The following is a 15719-nucleotide window of genomic DNA, read 5'->3' on the forward strand; positions in this document are numbered from 1 at the left end:
AGGGATCTCAAACCTCAGGCAACTCTGCAGTGAGTGCCCACTTTACAGATGAGGAAACTGAAGCCCAGGTGCCACCTGGGGGTACGGTCAGGCCACCCCCACCAGGTCATTCGCTGGCTTTGGGCAGCCAGGCTGCTGTCCCCAGGGGAGGCTAGGCCAGATGTGGCAGCATGGGGCCTCTGGACTCTCATATGCACCTGCAGTCACAGAGCCAGCCCGAGGAGGAGGACGAGGCGGACGAAGAGGAGGAGGAGGCTGAAGAGCTGGGTCACGCAGAGACCTACGCAGACTATGTGCCGTCCAAATGTGAGTGGCTCGGCTGGGTTGGGGCACTCGGACACCCTCAGCCCCAGGACAAGACCCTGCGGACCCCAACTAGGGGTTGTGGGCCCAGGGCCACAGCCACAGGGCAAGGGCCAAAGTGCACCTGGTCCCCTTGCCCCAGGGGATTGGTGAGACTTTCCTGTCCCCAGCCTACTCACCAGCCACTGAGGCCCGAGCCTGACTGCCCCTTGCCCCTTCCAGCCAAGCTCGGGAAGCAGCACCCAGACCGTGTGGTGGAGACCAGCACACTGTCTAGTGTCCCTCCACCTGACATCACCTACACCCTGGCACTGCCCACCGCAGACAGCGGGGCCCTGTCTGCCCTGCAGCTGGAGGCCATCACCTATGCCTGCCAGGTGACTCCCCAGACCCCAGCTGCTGGGGGAGGGGCTGGCCCAGGAGGGAAGAAGCCCAGGCTCTAACCGCCCATCGTGCCGCAGCAACACGAGGTCCTGCTGCCCAGCGGGCAACGCGCAGGATTCCTAATTGGAGACGGGGCTGGCGTGGGCAAGGGCCGGACAGTGGCTGGTATCATCGTGGAGAACTACCTGCGTGGCAGGAAGAAGGCCCTCTGGTGAGCGCCTGCTCGAGAGGGCAGGGAGTGGGCGGGGAGGGGGCAGGGCCGTCCCTGACCTGGCTGCCGCCCCAGGTTCAGTGTCTCCAACGACCTCAAGTATGACGCAGAGCGGGACCTGCGGGACATTGAGGCTCCAGGCATCGCCGTGCACGCGCTGAGCAAGGTGCGGGGGGCGCAAGCCCACGCTGGAAGGGCGGGGGTCGCGGGGGGCAGCCCCGCAGTGCCCACTCCCATTCCACAGGGGAACCCAAGCCGGGAAGGCCGAGGATCCCCATGCTTGCGCCTGCGCCTGTTGCAGATCAAGTACGGCGACAACACTACCTCAGAGGGCGTCCTCTTCGCCACCTACTCCGCCCTGATCGGGGAGAGCCAGGCTGGTGGGCAGCACCGCACGCGTCTGCGGCAGATTCTCCAGTGGTGCGGGGAGGCCTTTGAGGGCGTGGTATCCTGCAGGCATTACCGGGGCCAGCCTCCAGACCCCGCAGGCCTGGACTTCCCAGCAGGAGCAGGATTCCACGGCTCACCCTTGCCCCCCACCCCTGCCGAGACCTGGCCTGGCACTGGCCAGCCAAACAGTGACCAGAGACTCTGTGTGGGTGTTTGTGATGAGTCCTGAGGCGATGGTGGCCTCTGTGCAGCCTGCAGGCATGCAGATGGTACCCAGAGTCCCCGCTGTCCTAGAGACAGGCCTGGTGCCGAGGGCTGGGCCTTGCTGGGAGTTGTCGAGGGCCAGGGAGGCAGGCCCACAGGGGCACCTTATTTCACATCGGTACTGGGGTTGAATCCAGAGCGTTGCCCCTGAGCTACGCCCCGTCCTCGTTTGTTATTTTATTATTTTGAGTCTGTCACAGTGAGCAGGGAGGCTGAGGCAGGAGGATCATAAGTTCAAGCCCAGCCTTGGCAACTTCGTGAGACCTTGTCTCAGATTTAGATGGAATTAAAAAAAAAAAAACAAAAAAACGAGAGAAACAGACCTCAGGATGTAGCAGCTCAGAGGTGCAGTGGCCCTGGTTCTAACCCAGGTACAAAACGGGAAACCGAACTGCACCCAGGACGCAGAGGTGAGCACCTCGCCATCCCCGACGGCAGCCGTGCCTGTGTGCCTGCCTGCACTTCCCCAGGCCTGCTGGAAGCTGTCACCCAGCAGCTGACAGATACGGCTCTGCATGGCTCCCAGTTCCCAGGCCCGAGGGCTTTTGGCCTGGGCTGCCCACACCCCTTCTGGGATGCTCCTTAACCCTCGCCCACCCCAGATTGTGTTTGACGAGTGCCACAAGGCCAAGAACGCCAGCTCCACCAAGATGGGCAAGGCCGTGCTGGACCTGCAGAACAAGCTGCCCCTGGCCAGAGTGGTCTACGCCAGCGCTACAGGTGGAGCGTGGGGCCCCCCCGCCAGTCTTGGGGCAGCGGCAAGCCGGGTGGGCTGGCTGGGGCACAGGCTGGGCCTGCTGCCCACAGTTCCTCAGGCCCAGCCCACACCCAGCTTCTCAAGGCCTGGGGCAAAGGCTCTTGCTGTCCCTCGGCCACCGTACCATCAGGGCCTCCCCTTGGCCAGCTGGCTCTGCCCAGTCTCAGCAGGCACCCCACGTCCCCTCACCCGGCCCTCCCTCCCTCCCTCCCTCCCTCCCGTGGTCGTACCCGAGCCCCTGCACCCCCACTGGCTTCTAGCTATCCCCTCCTGGCTGGTCAGGAGGAGCTGACGGCTCCCGTCCCCAGGTGCCTCTGAGCCGCGAAACATGATCTACATGAGCCGCCTGGGCATTTGGGGTGAAGGCACGCCCTTCCGGACCTTTGAGGAATTCCTACACGCCATTGAGAAGAGGTGAGCGCCTTCCGAGTGCTGGGTGGGGGCAGCTCCCACCAGCACCCTGGCCTCAGGCCTGTGTCCTGTGTTAAGGCACGATCAGACCTTCCTCTGCCCATTCCCGCCAGGCCCTGGCCCTGCACAGCCTCTCTGCCTCCTCCAGGCAGGCTCCCGGGGACCCACGGCCTAGCTGCAAGTCTGCCCGGGCTGGCCACCCTCTGTGTACCTGCTCTTTCCCATCCCAGTTTCCGCCCCTCCCTAGAGGCACTCCATCTTGTGGTGGGACATGGTGCTGAGGAGGCCATGCCTGTCCCCAGGGGTGTAGGTGCCATGGAGATCGTAGCCATGGACATGAAGGTCAGCGGCATGTACATCGCACGCCAGCTCAGCTTCTCTGGAGTCACCTTCCGTATCGAGGAGATCCCCCTGCCCCCAGCTTTTGAGCATGTCTACAACCGCGCAGCGCTGTTGGTGAGCCAGGCCCCTCTGGGGCAGGGTGGGCTGATGCGGGGACCCCGTGTGTCTCCTCGGAGCCCTGTGCCCGTCAGGGAAGCCCAGGCCTTCGTCCTGCTCCCCTGTTGGGAATGTCCTGTGCTGTGACACAGGGGTGTCAGCCAGAGCCGCTGCCACCTTCCCAGGGTTCAGGAGCACTCTGTCCCAGGTGGTGGCCTGCTGGTGGCTGTGCGTAGACGAGTTCCATTCCTTACTGGCCTGGGCATAAACCCTTGGCCGTGCCCCGCTTGTGCCAGGTGACTTCTTTAGGTCAGACAATCCCAGGGTCCCCTTCTGCACCGCACATGTGGGGTGAGGTCATCCTCTGGTGGCATCCTAGGCGCTGCAGGCCATTCCAGGCCAGGAGCTTCTAGGTGTCCCCAGAGGTGTCCTGGTGTCCTCTGGGGCTGAGGCATCAAGAGTGGACTGGGGATGACCTCAGAGGCGGGCCTCCGCTGCCTCCGCCCTCCCCTGGGCTCTGAACCGCTGCAACCCCAGCCCTGCTCCCCAGCCCTGCTCCCCAGCCCTGCTCCCCAGCCCGCTCCCCAGCCCTGCTCCCCAGCCCTGCTCCCCAGCCCTGCTCCCCAGCCCTGCTCCCCAGCCCGCTCCTTGCGCTCTGCCCGGCCTTGCTGGCTCCCGGCCTCTTCCTGTGCAGATGCTCTGCCCTCGGTGCAGGCAGGGCCTAGGCTCAGGACACTCCTTGTCCTTGCAGTGGGCCGAGGCCCTGGGCGTGTTCCAGCAGGCGGCCGACTGGGTGGGCCTCGAGTCGCGCAAGTCCCTGTGGGGCCAGTTCTGGTCGGCCCACCAGCGCTTCTTCAAGTATCTGTGTGTCGCTGCCAAGGTGCGCCGGCTGGTGGAGCTGGCCCGCGAGGAGCTGGCCCGAGACAAGGTGTGCAGGCCCGGCCACTGACCCCGCTGCTCACCCCTGCCCTGGACTCCTCTCACCCTCCCGAGAGCTGCTGGGCCATCAGAGGGGACCAGACTCTCTGGTCCATCTCGGTCACGCAGGCCCAAGGGTGGTGGGGTCTGAAATGTGCTGCTGAGGTGGGTGGACTGGGCAGGGTCTGCAGGAAGGGACATCTAGGCTGTGACTTTGTGGTAGGCAGGCTGGCCAGTCCTGAGATAAGAAGACTGCTGATCCCTTCCCATCACCGCCCCTGGGGAGACTCCTGGCCACAGGGGCAGAGTGTGGAGGGGAATGGCAGTCTCCCCACGCCCAGCTCAGAGCCACTGTCCCTGCAGTGTGTGGTCATCGGGCTACAGTCAACAGGCGAGGCGCGGACCCGTGAGGTGCTGGACGAGAACGAGGGGCACTTGGACTGCTTTGTGTCCGCTGCTGAGTGAGTGGGAGTGGGGGTGCTGGGCTCGCTCGGCTTCCCATGACCAGCCTGTGGCCTGGCCCTGCCCTTTGGTCCCTGTCAGCGGAGGATGGGGGTCGGGAAGCTGTGTTCAGGCCACAGTGCCAACCTTGAGGCCTTAAACTGGGCTCAGGGTTTGGAGTTTGTTTTCTGGCTAGGAGAATTACGCACGGGTGACCCCAGCCCCAGCAGGTGCGGAGGTTGTGGTGGGGTTCGTGGGTCCCGCGTGGCTCAGGCACCTAACCCTCTCACGGGTTTCCAGGAATGGCACTATGGTCAGTCCCCACAGCGCCAGCCTCACTTCCCACCCTGCTCGGGGTCTTCACCCCTCTGCTGGCTGCTCATCACCAGGCCCAAGGGCTCCCACAGCACCTCCCTCAGCCCCAGGCCGCAGGCTGCCCTCACTTGGAGGTGCTCAGCTATTCTGTCCAGGACACTTCAGCAAGGACACTCCCGGGGCTCAGGCCCCTGCCCACGCTGCCCCTGGCCCATCTCTGGCATGCCTGCGGTCCTTCACTGGGGCCAGTGCTGCCCTGGAGAGGCCAAGCCCGTCCCCACACCCCCACTTCCCAGCCTGCACCTGGGCCTGGTGGCAGCGCCGCCTGCTTCTCCTTGCAGAGGCGTCTTCCTGTCGCTCATCCAGAAGCACTTCCCCTCCACCAGGAGGAAGCGGGACAGAGGCGCTGCCAAGCGGAGACGTAAGAAGTGCCCTGCCTCAGGCCTCTGTGCCCACTCTCGGCTTCCCACTCCCCTCCCCTGCTCCCATCCTCCCTCCAGAGCCTGCAGGGCCTCTCTCCTGACTCAGGCCTGCCCTGCATCATACAGGAGCCCAGGACTGCCCCAGTGGGCATGGTCAGCCCCTGTCCCACAAGGGGAGCTCAGGAGGCTGTCCTGGGGACACTGGCACAGGCTCCCCGAGGAGCCCCGCAGGCACAGCCTCGGGCCCCCGCCCACCCCGAGGAGAGCAGCCCAGGGCCCTGCCCGGCTGTCGCACTAGCAGCCCTGGTGCTGCCAGTGGCCATGGCCTGCAGCAGCCTCACCCTCACCAGGCAGCTGAGGCCTCCGGGCTCCACCAGGATCCTGCCCTGCTCAGACAGTGAGCCCTGCTGGCTGCGCAGACCAGGCTGGGGCCCCAGAAAGCGTCCCCCAGACCCTGAAGTCGCAGTCAGCATGTGGGTGAGGGGGTGTGGCCATTGTCCTGCAGGGCACCTGAGGAGCCAGGCCAAGAGAAGCCAGGCATGAGGGCACAGAGCTGGGATTGCAAGGCCTCTGTCACTCTGAGGCCCTCCATTGCCCACACCCACCCTCTCCTTCCACTCGCCAGGCCTCGAGGGTGGCCCTTATACTGCTGTCCCCTCTGGGGGCTCTGGGCACATCCTTTGACCAACCCACAGGCCGGCGTTGCCTGGAAGCCCAGAGCTGCCTCATGAGAAACACGAGGCTATGGATGTTCACGGTGCCCCTTTCCCCCACGCCCTGGCCCAGCAACAGGGGACACGGGTTTCTGAGAAGGAAGACCCAAGAAAACAGCCAAAATCACGTGCACAGGGCTTCTGCCAAGGCACCCTTCACCCCAGAAGGAGCAAGGGGCTCGAGCAAGGGCCGGGCAGTGGGCATGCAGACAGGCCCTCCCCAGAAGGCCCCACCTGCTTGGCACCTGGGAGTCCCCGGCGCCCGCTGCCCCAGCTCGGCCTGCCTTTCCTGCCCCACTGTCTGGCACCACATGACCCCGGCTCCTGCGCTGCAGGGCGGCCGCGGGGCCGTGGGACCAAGGTCCCCAGGCTGGCGCTGGAGGGGGCTGGTGTAATCCACATCAGTGATGACAGCAGCACCGAGTCAGACGCTGGCCTGGACAGTGACTTCCACTCCTCCCCGGAGTCCCTGGTGGACGACGATGTGGTCATTGTGGACACCACAGGGCTCCCCACAGATGACCGAGGTAGGGGTCTGCTTGGGTCAGGGTTGAGTGCAGTCCTGGTCCCGCCCCACCCTGGGCTCTGGTGGTGGGTGCAGCCTCCTGGTAGAGGGGGACACTGAGGCTCAGATCAGCCAGGGCAGGGCCACACGGCCTGCCAGAGGGGACCTAGCTCTCTTATGCAGTTTGGGCCCAGAGGAGGCCGGGGCTGGCACCCCAGCTGGCCTGGGGGAAGACAGGTCTCAGACAGCGGCTCCCACCGTCCCTCAGGCTGGCCAGGACCCCTCACTGCCCCTTGTGCTAATCCAGAAGGGGTTTATGTCATGCGGGGCTGAGTCCCACCCTGACCCTCTGCCCTGCAGGCCCTGTGTGCTCCCTGCAGAGGGACCTGCATGGTCCTGGTGTCCTGGAACGGGTGGAGCGGCTGAAGCAGGACCTCCTGGCCAAGGTGCGAGTGCTGGGCCAGGAGCTGCCGGTCAACACCCTGGACGAGCTCATCGACCAGCTGGGGGGTCCTGAGCGAGTGGCGGAGGTGAGCAGAGCTGTGGTCAGCCTGGCTCTGGTTGACTCTGGGTGGCAGCCCCTGTGGTCACCCTGTGCCACTGCCAGACCCCCAGGACACAGTGCCCAGATGGCAGCTGGGCTAGGAGATAGGCTGCCTGGTCAGGACCGTCCTCCAGCCCTGGCCTGGCCTGGCTCACCCACTACCTCTTGTCCCTTACCTACTGTCCCTTACCTTGTGTACCAGGTAGCTAGAAATGTAAATCTTAAGATACGTCGAAATCAGGGCCAACTGAGACCATGCTGCCCAGGGTGCAGCAAGTCCCCACCATTCCCACACAGCCAGGACACTAGGGTCACCAGTGGGGAGGTAGGGACATCCTTGGGTGTCACACCACTGACAACCTGTCCCTGGGCTCCCTGCCTCCGCCACAGATGACTGGCAGGAAAGGCCGTGTTGTGTCCAGGCCCAACGGGACAGTGGCCTTCGAGTCACGGGCAGAGCAGGGCCTGTCCATTGACCATGTGAACCTCAGGGAGAAGCAGCGCTTCATGAGTGGAGAGAAGGTGTGCGGCGGGAGGGCAGGGAGGGGCCTGGACCCAGCCGGGCTGCAGACACCCTCCCTTTCAGGTGTCCCTCCAGGGGACAGCGTGGGGTGAGTGCGCACCCCTGTGCCTGCGCAGTGTGGGGGTGCACTCCTGTCTCTGCACGTGTGTGCGTGTGGACATGAGTGACCCCCACAGACCTCTTGTATCCCTGGATGTTCTTTGGACATGTCTGTCACGTCTGTCCTGGTAACCCTGAGCTGAGTGGGTGGAAGGCGCTGGTGGCTGGACAGGGCAGCACAGGCCTGAGGCAGGGCCCGTGCCCTGCTCCCAGCCTACTGACCCCCTCCCCCACCTCCAGCTCGTGGCCATCATCTCTGAGGCTTCCAGCTCTGGCGTCTCGCTCCAAGCAGACCGCAGGGTCAGGAACCAGCGGCGGCGTGTACACATGACTCTGGAGCTGCCCTGGAGTGCTGACCGTGCCATCCAGCAGTTTGGTGAGCCCGGCCCCCAACAAGGCTGGCCCCTGCCCCAGTGTCCCCTCAGGCTGTTCCTGAGAGCCCTTGTGCCCCTAGGCCGCACCCACCGGTCCAACCAGGTCTCAGCGCCCGAGTATGTGTTCCTCATCTCCGAGCTGGCCGGGGAGCGCCGGTTCGCCTCCATCGTGGCCAAGCGGCTGGAGAGCCTGGTGAGCGGGGGCCTGGGGCTGGGGCCCAAGGCAGGCTGGGGAAGTCTCCTCCAGGAGCTGGGGGAGGTCCTCCTGGCAACAACAGATGGCCTCTCCAACCCTGGCAGGGCGCCCTGACCCACGGAGACCGCCGTGCCACTGAGTCCCGGGACCTGAGCAAGTACAACTTTGAAAACAAGGTACCTGGGGAGGCTGAGGCGGGGAGGCCGGACTCCATTCTAGCTCTTCCCTACTCACTCCCCACCTGCTGCCCCCAGTACGGTGCCCGGGCCCTCAGCCGAGTCCTCAGCACCATCCTGAGCCAGACAGACAGCAAGGTGCCCCTGCCCCGCGGCTACCCTGGAGGGGATGCGGCCTTCTTCCGGGGTGAGCTGGGGATACACACGGGGTCTTTCTGGGAGGACAGCAGAGCAGCGGGGTTCAGCAGTTTGGGGCACCAGTTCTGCAGGCTGGCTTTGTGTTGAAAGACTCCTCCCACACTCACACAAAGGGCTGTGATGGCTGAGGAAGCCAGTGGCCCCCAGTAGCCCCCACTGGGCTGAGGCTGAGGGCATGGCGTCCGTGCTTGTTCCCGGAACTCTTGTTTGGCTTCTGTGAGAATACAGCTTCTGGCCCCAGGAGTTCAGCATCAGGGACTGCCCCCCACACCCATCCTACACATGCATGCCAGGCAGTGGCTGGGAGAGAAACAAGGGCCTGGGAGGGCCTGGGGGGCTGGGGAGGGGGCTGGGGGGGGGGCTCCCAGGCTCCTCAGGATCAGCACGCAAAGCCCCCTTCCTGCAGACATGAAGCAAGGCCTGCTGTCAGTCGGCATTGGCGGGCGGGAGTCTCGGTCCGGCTGCCTGGACGTGGAGAAGGGTGAGTCCCCATGGCACCTGGGCACAGGCAGGGGAGCAGGTAGCCCAGTGCAGCCTGAGACCTGGTCCCTCCTGCACCCAGACTGCTCCATCACCAAGTTCCTCAACCGCATCCTGGGGCTGGAGGTCCACAAGCAGAACGCGCTGTTCCAATACTTCTCAGACACCTTTGACCACCTCATCGAGATGGACAAGAAGGAGGGCAGATACGACATGGGCATCCTGGGTGAGCCTCCGCAGTGGGACTCCGGAGCTCGGAGGCGGTGCCCTCAGGAGGGTCCTGGGGAGGCGGGCCCCCCCACGTGGCTGTGGCTCTGGGGATGCTGAAGCTCAGATGGAAGCGCTTGGTGCTAGCTGGGTTCAAGGTCAGGCCGCCGTGGGCTCCTCGTCTACCCTACGGCCATCTAGTGGCCCATGTGCCCCCACACTCCGGGCCTTCGAGAAGTTCACCATCAGTGGTTGTAAACCCCCTCTGAGGGCAGGTGGCTGGTATCTGTGCCTTGCTGGCCAGTCTGCTGGCCACCTGGCTAGCACCCTGTGGATGAACACTGACAGCTGGGACTGTGCGGAGAGAACTTGGTTCACAAAGCACACGGGACCCTCGGAGCTGCACAGCACAGGGCACTGAGGCCCACAGGGCCTGCCTGGTCACATGTGGAGGGACTGGCCCCCGGGATGGCATCCAGAAACTGAGTCATATCTGTCCCATATGGTCACCTGGGGGATTGCCTCAGTGGTGTCAGCAAGGGCTCCCAAAGCACAGGTCCAACTCGGCCTCCTGGGTTGGACCCATGGTGCAACCCCTGGGGCTCTTGGGCCTTGGCTCTGTTCACCACCCAACCCTGCCTTCTTCCCAGACCTGGCTCCCGGCATTGACGAGATCTACGAGGAAAGCCAGCAGGTGTTCCTGGCCCCTGGGCACCCGCAGGACGGGCAGGTGGTCTTCTATAAGGTGAGCAGGGTGCTGCCAGCTCCTAGCCTTCGCCTCTTGCTCCGCCCCACTAATGCCCTACTTGCTGTGGTAGATCAGCGTGGACCGTGGCCTGAAGTGGGAGGAGGCGTTCGCCAAGTCGCTGGAGCTGACAGGCCCCTATGATGGCTTCTACCTCTCCTACAAGGTGGGCAGCCACCCGCACCATGCACCTGCCTGCTCCTCACACTCTAGAGCAAGACCAGAGTGACTGTGGGTGGCCAGTCAGTCACTGTGGCTGGACAGGATGGCGATCTCCTGCCTGTGGGGCCCACTCCTGATCAGTAGCCAGGAAGTCACATGCCTGGAGGCCCTGGAGGGCAGGGCCTCACCACTCCCCTTCCCAGGTTCGGGGCAACAAGCCCAGCTGCCTCCTGGCAGAACAGAACCGTGGCAAGCAGTTCACCGTGTACAAGCCTAACATCGGCCGGCAGAGCCAGCTGGAGACCCTGGACAGCCTGTGCCGCAAGTTCCGGCGGGTAGGTGGTAGCGGGCAGCAAGCTCACTTCCCCAGACTGGAGGCCCCAGGCCAGCCCTTCGTCAGTAGCTCCCTGGCATCTGGGAGAAGCTGCAGAGCCAGCAGGCCCCTCCTCTTGTGCCCTGCCTGGGCTGCAGGCCCTGGCTTATGGCTGTGTCCCCAGGTTACTGCAGAGGAGGCCCGGGAGCACTGGGAGAGCGGCTACGCCTTCTCGCTGACACACTGCAGCCACACTGCATGGTGAGAGTCCAGGCCAGGTGGGAGGGTGCACACTGGACACAGAGCCCTGCTCCACCCCTTGGCAGCCCCCTTTGGGCCAATCAGTCCCAAGGACTGGGCACCCCATCAGCACCTGGGGCTGAGGGACCCTGACAGCTTGCTGACCACGGTCACCCCACAGGAACCAGCACTGCCGGCTAGTGCAGGAGGGCAAGGACTGCACGCAGGGCCTGCGGCTGCGGCACCACTACATGCTGTGCGGGGCCCTGCTCCGCGTGTGGGGCCGCATTGCCGCTGTCATGGCTGACGTCAGCAGTAGCAGCTACTTGCAGATTGTGCGTCTCAAAACCAAGGACAAGAAGAAGCAAGTGGGTGAGTGGGCACATGCGCGGTAGGCCTCGGGGGCCACGAGGCGGGGCGCTGACCCGTTTGCCCACCCCACCTACCCCACCTACCCCACCTGCAGGCATCAAAATACCTGAGGGCTGCGTGCGCCGCGTGCTGCAGGAGCTACAGCAGATGGACGCAGACGTCAAGCGCCGGAGTGCTTGCGGCCCGGGCCTTGCCGCCCCCACACAGAACGTGCCGCGCGCGCTGGAGCTGCCCTACGGCCCTGGCGAGGTGCTGGACCTCACCTACAGCCCACCAGCGGAAGCCTTCCCACCACCTCTGCATTTCGCCTTCCCTGCGCCGCCCCCAGACCCTGGTGCGCTGCTGCTGGGCACCCGGGACTCTGTGGCCGACCCTGCCACACTGGCGCACCAGGGCTGCGATATCAACTTCAAGGAGGTGCTGGAGGACATGCTGCGCTCCCTAAACGCTGGGCCTGCAGAGCCCTCGGGCCCGCTGGGTGCAGGCGCTGCAGGCCCAGAGCGGCAGAGTGTGATCCAGTTCAGCCCGCCTTTTCCCAACTCCTAGACTGCTGCCCGGCTGGCACCTCCTGAACGATGGCTGTCCAGCTGCTGCACTACAGCAGCTTCCCTGGGAGCCGGCAGGAGCCCCGGCAGGAGCCCCAGCGGACCCTGCGACCACTGAGGGCCCACCAGCACCCTGCAGTGCCTTCCCCACCGACTGGCAGGCCCACTCAGGACTCCCCGGGTGCAGGGCCCTCAGCCAGGCCCCACAGGGCCACCCAGCCCAGGCCCTAAAGCTGCAAAGCTGGTGGTCCCAACTCAGGAAACCCCGGTGCTCAGGCCCCGCCACTCGGGGCTCCGTGGGGCAGATCCCCATTAATATATATGCAATCCCTTCCCCTCGCTCCCTAAATTATTGCCTGGCCACCTCTCCCTGGCCCCAGATCTGCGGGCAGGTGGCCTCTAGTTTTGAAGTATTTATAATGCACTCTAGTGTACATATGTAAAGAGATCTTTTCTAAATACACGTGCCTTTTGCCTACTTCCCGCAGTCTGCTGCTCCTATGGCTGGGAGTGGGAGGGTGCCCCAGGCCAAACCACAGCTGAGGGCACTGACACCTGCTGGGGTGGACCGAGGCCACGGCAGGCCACGAAGGGAAACCTACCAGCTCCTGCGCCAGTGCTGGGGAGGCCTCAGGAAAGCCATCTGGATGTCCCTGGGGACCCACCCTGTGCTCTCAGGGCTCAGGACGGGCCTCTCTGCCTCCTGAAGGCGCGCACACGTTTTCCCCTCAGCAATGCCTGGTCTCTGGCCCAGGTGCGCAGGAGAGGGGAGGACAAACAGCAGGAGCCAGGAGACCTTGTAAAGGGCCCCTAATCCCCATGTTGATGAACCCTGAGTCCTCCAGCCCCTCCCTGACCCCAGTGGACTCATCCCCTGCTGCTGGCCTTTCCTGGAAGTATTCCAAGAAGGCAGGAGAGACCAGGGGGACAGCTGGGCTCAGCCACCCTGCCAGCCCCTGGTCAGGCCCACTTTCCTCAAACTGCAGCCAGCCTGGACCTCTCCAAACGGCAGCTTATGTTGGTCCACAGTTCCTTCCTGGCCACAGTCCATGCCCAGACCTCAGAGAAGACCATTTAGTGACACCCCCTAGGAGCCCCAAGAAACAGATGCAGCCCAGAGGGCAGGCATGGTCACCCTGACTAGTGTCCCTGGGCCCTGACCCTCCCATCTTTGACTGCATGCAGCCTCCAAGAATTAGGGAGGACAGGGGTTCCTGCAGATCTCAAATGACTGCTCCTAATGGGTTAACACCTTTGCCAAGAAGAACTGCAGCTTAGGAGAATTAACACCTCTAGGCATCCTTTCCCAAGACCAGTTCCTGCCTGTGCCCTGAGGCCCAGCTTTGGGGATCAGCACAGTCCAAGCAGCTAACCCAGATCCCACAGCAGCTCTCTGAACCCTGAGGGAGCCCCACCCCCAGGCAGTACAACAGAGATGGATTTCTACATTTTATTCCCACAAGGTAGCCAAGGTGGGGCGCCTAGCTAAGCCCGCAGAGCCGCAGGACCTTCCTCTGGCAGGTGCACGCCAGGTTCTCAGGCCCGCCCCACCAGCAAGGCTGGTTTGCAGGCGGGCCGTCATAGTTGCCAGGTAGAAGGCTCTGGGGGCGTGGGCAGAGGCTCGGCAGGGGCACAGCTTGTGAGGCTAGAGATAGCAGGGCAGGTCCTTCTCTATCACCTGTAGGGAAAGGTGGGTAAGGGGTGGCCCCTCCCAGGGCCCCCACCAGGCTGGCTCCCCAGAAGGCACCTACCAGGGGCTCCTCCATGGGACCATACCGCTTCACCACACAGCCGTTCTTGTCTATGAGGAACTGAGAGAAGAGGCCTGTGTTGGTAGGGGCAGGGCCTGGCAAGCTACCAAGCCCCTTGTCCCCTCCCACTGCCCTCACCTTGGTGAAGTTCCACTTGATGGCGCTACAACAGAAGCAAAAGAAGGTCAGGGATCAGCAAATGACCAGACTGCAGGCCCCACCCCCAGGTGCCACTCACTTTCCCAGCATGCCCCTCCCCTTGGGCTGGACTTTCATCCACTTCCACAGCGGGTGGGCATCCTCCCCATTCACGCAGATCTTGCTGTACATGTCGAATTTGACATTATAGCTAGCGGCAAACTCCTTGATCTCCTCGTTGGTCCCTGGCTCCTGCAGTGGTAACAGAGGTGTGGGCTACAGGCACCCCAGGCCCTGTCCAGGCCCGAAGTCTTCTCTCTGACAGGGGTTGGGCAGTGACGCACCTGCCTCCCAAACTGGTTGCAGGGAAAAGCCAGGATCCGTAAACCGCACTCAGCATATCGGGCGTGCAGGTCGACTAGCTGAGTATAGTTTACGTGGGTTTTGCCTCACTGGGTGGCCACATTGGTGACGATGCACACAAAGCCCCTAGAGTGGGTGAGCAGTGGTCAGGAGAGGTCAGCGGCTCCTCTCTGGGTGGACCCTGCACCCCCAATGGCAGGTACCCACTTGTACTTGTCCAGGCAAACCATATGCCCGTCGATGTCCTTGGCTGAGAAGTCATGCATGGAGCGACAGCAGCGCCAGTCATCGTGGGACGCACACTGCAAGGCAAGGGGGGCTGAGCAGCATCAGGTCTGCGCAGCCAGAACCCACTGGGGTCTTCTCAGGAGGAAGGGATTCCTGACAGGCCAGTGCTGAGGAAACCAGGGGCCCCGGGGCACGAAAAGCTCAGGGCTCCTTCTCCTCCATGGTGCTCACGAGGGGCTACAGGAGACGGACACTGAGGTGGGAGGGCGGTTCGATACCCCCAGGTTGCCACGACAGCGACGGAGGGAAGTTCACTTTCCTGGATGGTAGTCTGCACCTCCAGCTCGGGGCTGCAGGGACAGGGATCCATCGGCCGGAGGCGCCGGCCCTGCTGCCTACATACAGCAGCTTGGGGAGGGAGCCCCCGGCTGCAAAGCATGCCTGGCCGTCTGGGCCCACCAACCGCCAGGCCGGGACAAAGGGCAGGTGGCCAGAGAGCCCCGCCGCCGACTGTGACGCACTGCGCAGGCCGGGCGCAGGCCCGGCACTGAACGGGCGGGGCGCGCCGCCGCGGAGCATGACCGGAGCCCAGCCCGTGGGGCGTCCCGTGGGCCCCGCCGCCGCTGCCCCTGCTCTGCCCGAGGGCGCCACCCGAGGCCCAAGCGGCCGAGCTCTTCCTCGTCCCAACACCTACACCCGCCAGAGCTGATGCCCCCGCACTCTGGCCCCACCTCCAGCCCCGACATTGGCCCGCAGTCCGGGAAACTGACCCGACCCCGATCCGCCGTCCCGGACAGACCCCCTCCCGGCGGACGCCCCCTACCCCGGCTGACGACGACCACCCGACGCTCCGGCCCGCGGCCGTGATCCCGCGCGAACTCTAACGGCCCCGGCCGGCAGGCGGACGCGGCACTCACCATGGTACCGGCCAAGCCGGGAGCAGCCAGGGCACCGCACAGCAGCGCTGGCTTCAGCAGGCGGCTAAAGCGGCTCAGGCGGCCCAGGATCATCGCGGCGGCGGCCAGAGCCAGCGGCTCCTCCCCTCGCTCAGCCGGCCAATGGACGTGCGCCGGCCAATCTCGCCGGCCCACCCTCGGTCCCGCCCACCAGCACCCTCATTGGCCATTCGCATCGGCGCTGCAGACACGCGCCAGAACCAGCCAATGGCAGTCCGCAGTGAGGTGGAAGGGGGCGGGGCGGGGCCTGTGGGTGTTTGTTGAGGTCAGTGACTGCGCATGCTCAAAGGTTAGGGCTGGGGCAGGAGCCGCGTCCACGCGGGCGGCGGACAGTTATCCGGGCGGTTGCAGGTATCGGGGCGCTTCGCCATAGCGCTTGAGCATCCGCCAGTCCGGGGAATTCGAAATAGTAGAAAAGGCACCCCCGAAAAAAGTCTTTCGGAAGCAGGACATTTTAGTATGGACAAAGTCTAGCCGTGCAGGGGCCCGGTCGGGCGGGGACGGGGTCGCGGGCCTCTCACGCGTGCTCACCGCGCCTGCCCCTTGAGGGCAGCGGCAGCTCCGCCCGGTCTTTGGGATTTGCGTGTGCCTTAAGCACGTGCCCCGGCGTCAGCTGGGAGCCTTAACCCCAGAGATC

General features: G+C 64.4%; 2 protein-coding genes across 5 annotated transcripts in view; one reads left to right on the forward strand and one right to left on the reverse strand.

The window, feature by feature from the left end:
• Positions 1 to 12124, forward strand: part of Sbno2 (strawberry notch homolog 2) — a 47339-nt gene extending 35215 nt beyond the window's left edge. For all 4 annotated transcript variants that reach the window (XM_046444358.1, XM_058579259.1, XM_046444359.2 and 1 more), the window contains 26 exons: positions 204 to 306; positions 526 to 680; positions 765 to 898; positions 974 to 1064; positions 1200 to 1343; positions 2155 to 2272; positions 2618 to 2723; positions 3023 to 3176; positions 3910 to 4086; positions 4440 to 4537; positions 5174 to 5253; positions 6303 to 6494; positions 6833 to 7002; positions 7407 to 7538; positions 7879 to 8014; positions 8093 to 8205; positions 8313 to 8384; positions 8463 to 8571; positions 8989 to 9063; positions 9145 to 9288; positions 9920 to 10014; positions 10088 to 10180; positions 10380 to 10511; positions 10674 to 10750; positions 10911 to 11101; positions 11196 to 12124. In XM_046444358.1, the coding sequence (XP_046300314.1) occupies positions 204 to 306; positions 526 to 680; positions 765 to 898; positions 974 to 1064; positions 1200 to 1343; positions 2155 to 2272; positions 2618 to 2723; positions 3023 to 3176; positions 3910 to 4086; positions 4440 to 4537; positions 5174 to 5253; positions 6303 to 6494; positions 6833 to 7002; positions 7407 to 7538; positions 7879 to 8014; positions 8093 to 8205; positions 8313 to 8384; positions 8463 to 8571; positions 8989 to 9063; positions 9145 to 9288; positions 9920 to 10014; positions 10088 to 10180; positions 10380 to 10511; positions 10674 to 10750; positions 10911 to 11101; positions 11196 to 11647 (3543 nt within the window). In that variant the 3' untranslated portion in view covers positions 11648 to 12124. The remainder of the gene's footprint in view (positions 1 to 203; positions 307 to 525; positions 681 to 764; positions 899 to 973; positions 1065 to 1199; positions 1344 to 2154; positions 2273 to 2617; positions 2724 to 3022; positions 3177 to 3909; positions 4087 to 4439; positions 4538 to 5173; positions 5254 to 6302; positions 6495 to 6832; positions 7003 to 7406; positions 7539 to 7878; positions 8015 to 8092; positions 8206 to 8312; positions 8385 to 8462; positions 8572 to 8988; positions 9064 to 9144; positions 9289 to 9919; positions 10015 to 10087; positions 10181 to 10379; positions 10512 to 10673; positions 10751 to 10910; positions 11102 to 11195) is intronic.
• Positions 12125 to 13082: 958 nt separating this feature from the next.
• Gpx4 (glutathione peroxidase 4) lies at positions 13083 to 15196 on the reverse strand. Its single transcript, XM_046444362.2, has 7 exons — positions 15044 to 15196; positions 14106 to 14200; positions 13880 to 14024; positions 13636 to 13787; positions 13536 to 13560; positions 13398 to 13457; positions 13083 to 13324 (listed from the first exon to the last, which is right to left on the reverse strand). The coding sequence occupies exons 1-7, from the start codon at positions 15134 to 15136 to the stop codon at positions 13292 to 13294; spliced, it is 603 nt and encodes a 200-aa protein (XP_046300318.1). The 5' UTR covers positions 15137 to 15196; the 3' UTR covers positions 13083 to 13291.
• Between the last annotated feature and the right edge of the window lie 523 nt (positions 15197 to 15719).

Source organism: Marmota monax, unplaced genomic scaffold (assembly GCF_021218885.2).
Source record: "Marmota monax isolate L192 unplaced genomic scaffold, Marmota_monax_Labrador192_F-V1.1 WCK01_AAM20220418_F8-fsc00102, whole genome shotgun sequence".
Classification (NCBI taxonomy): domain Eukaryota; kingdom Metazoa; phylum Chordata; class Mammalia; order Rodentia; family Sciuridae; genus Marmota; species Marmota monax.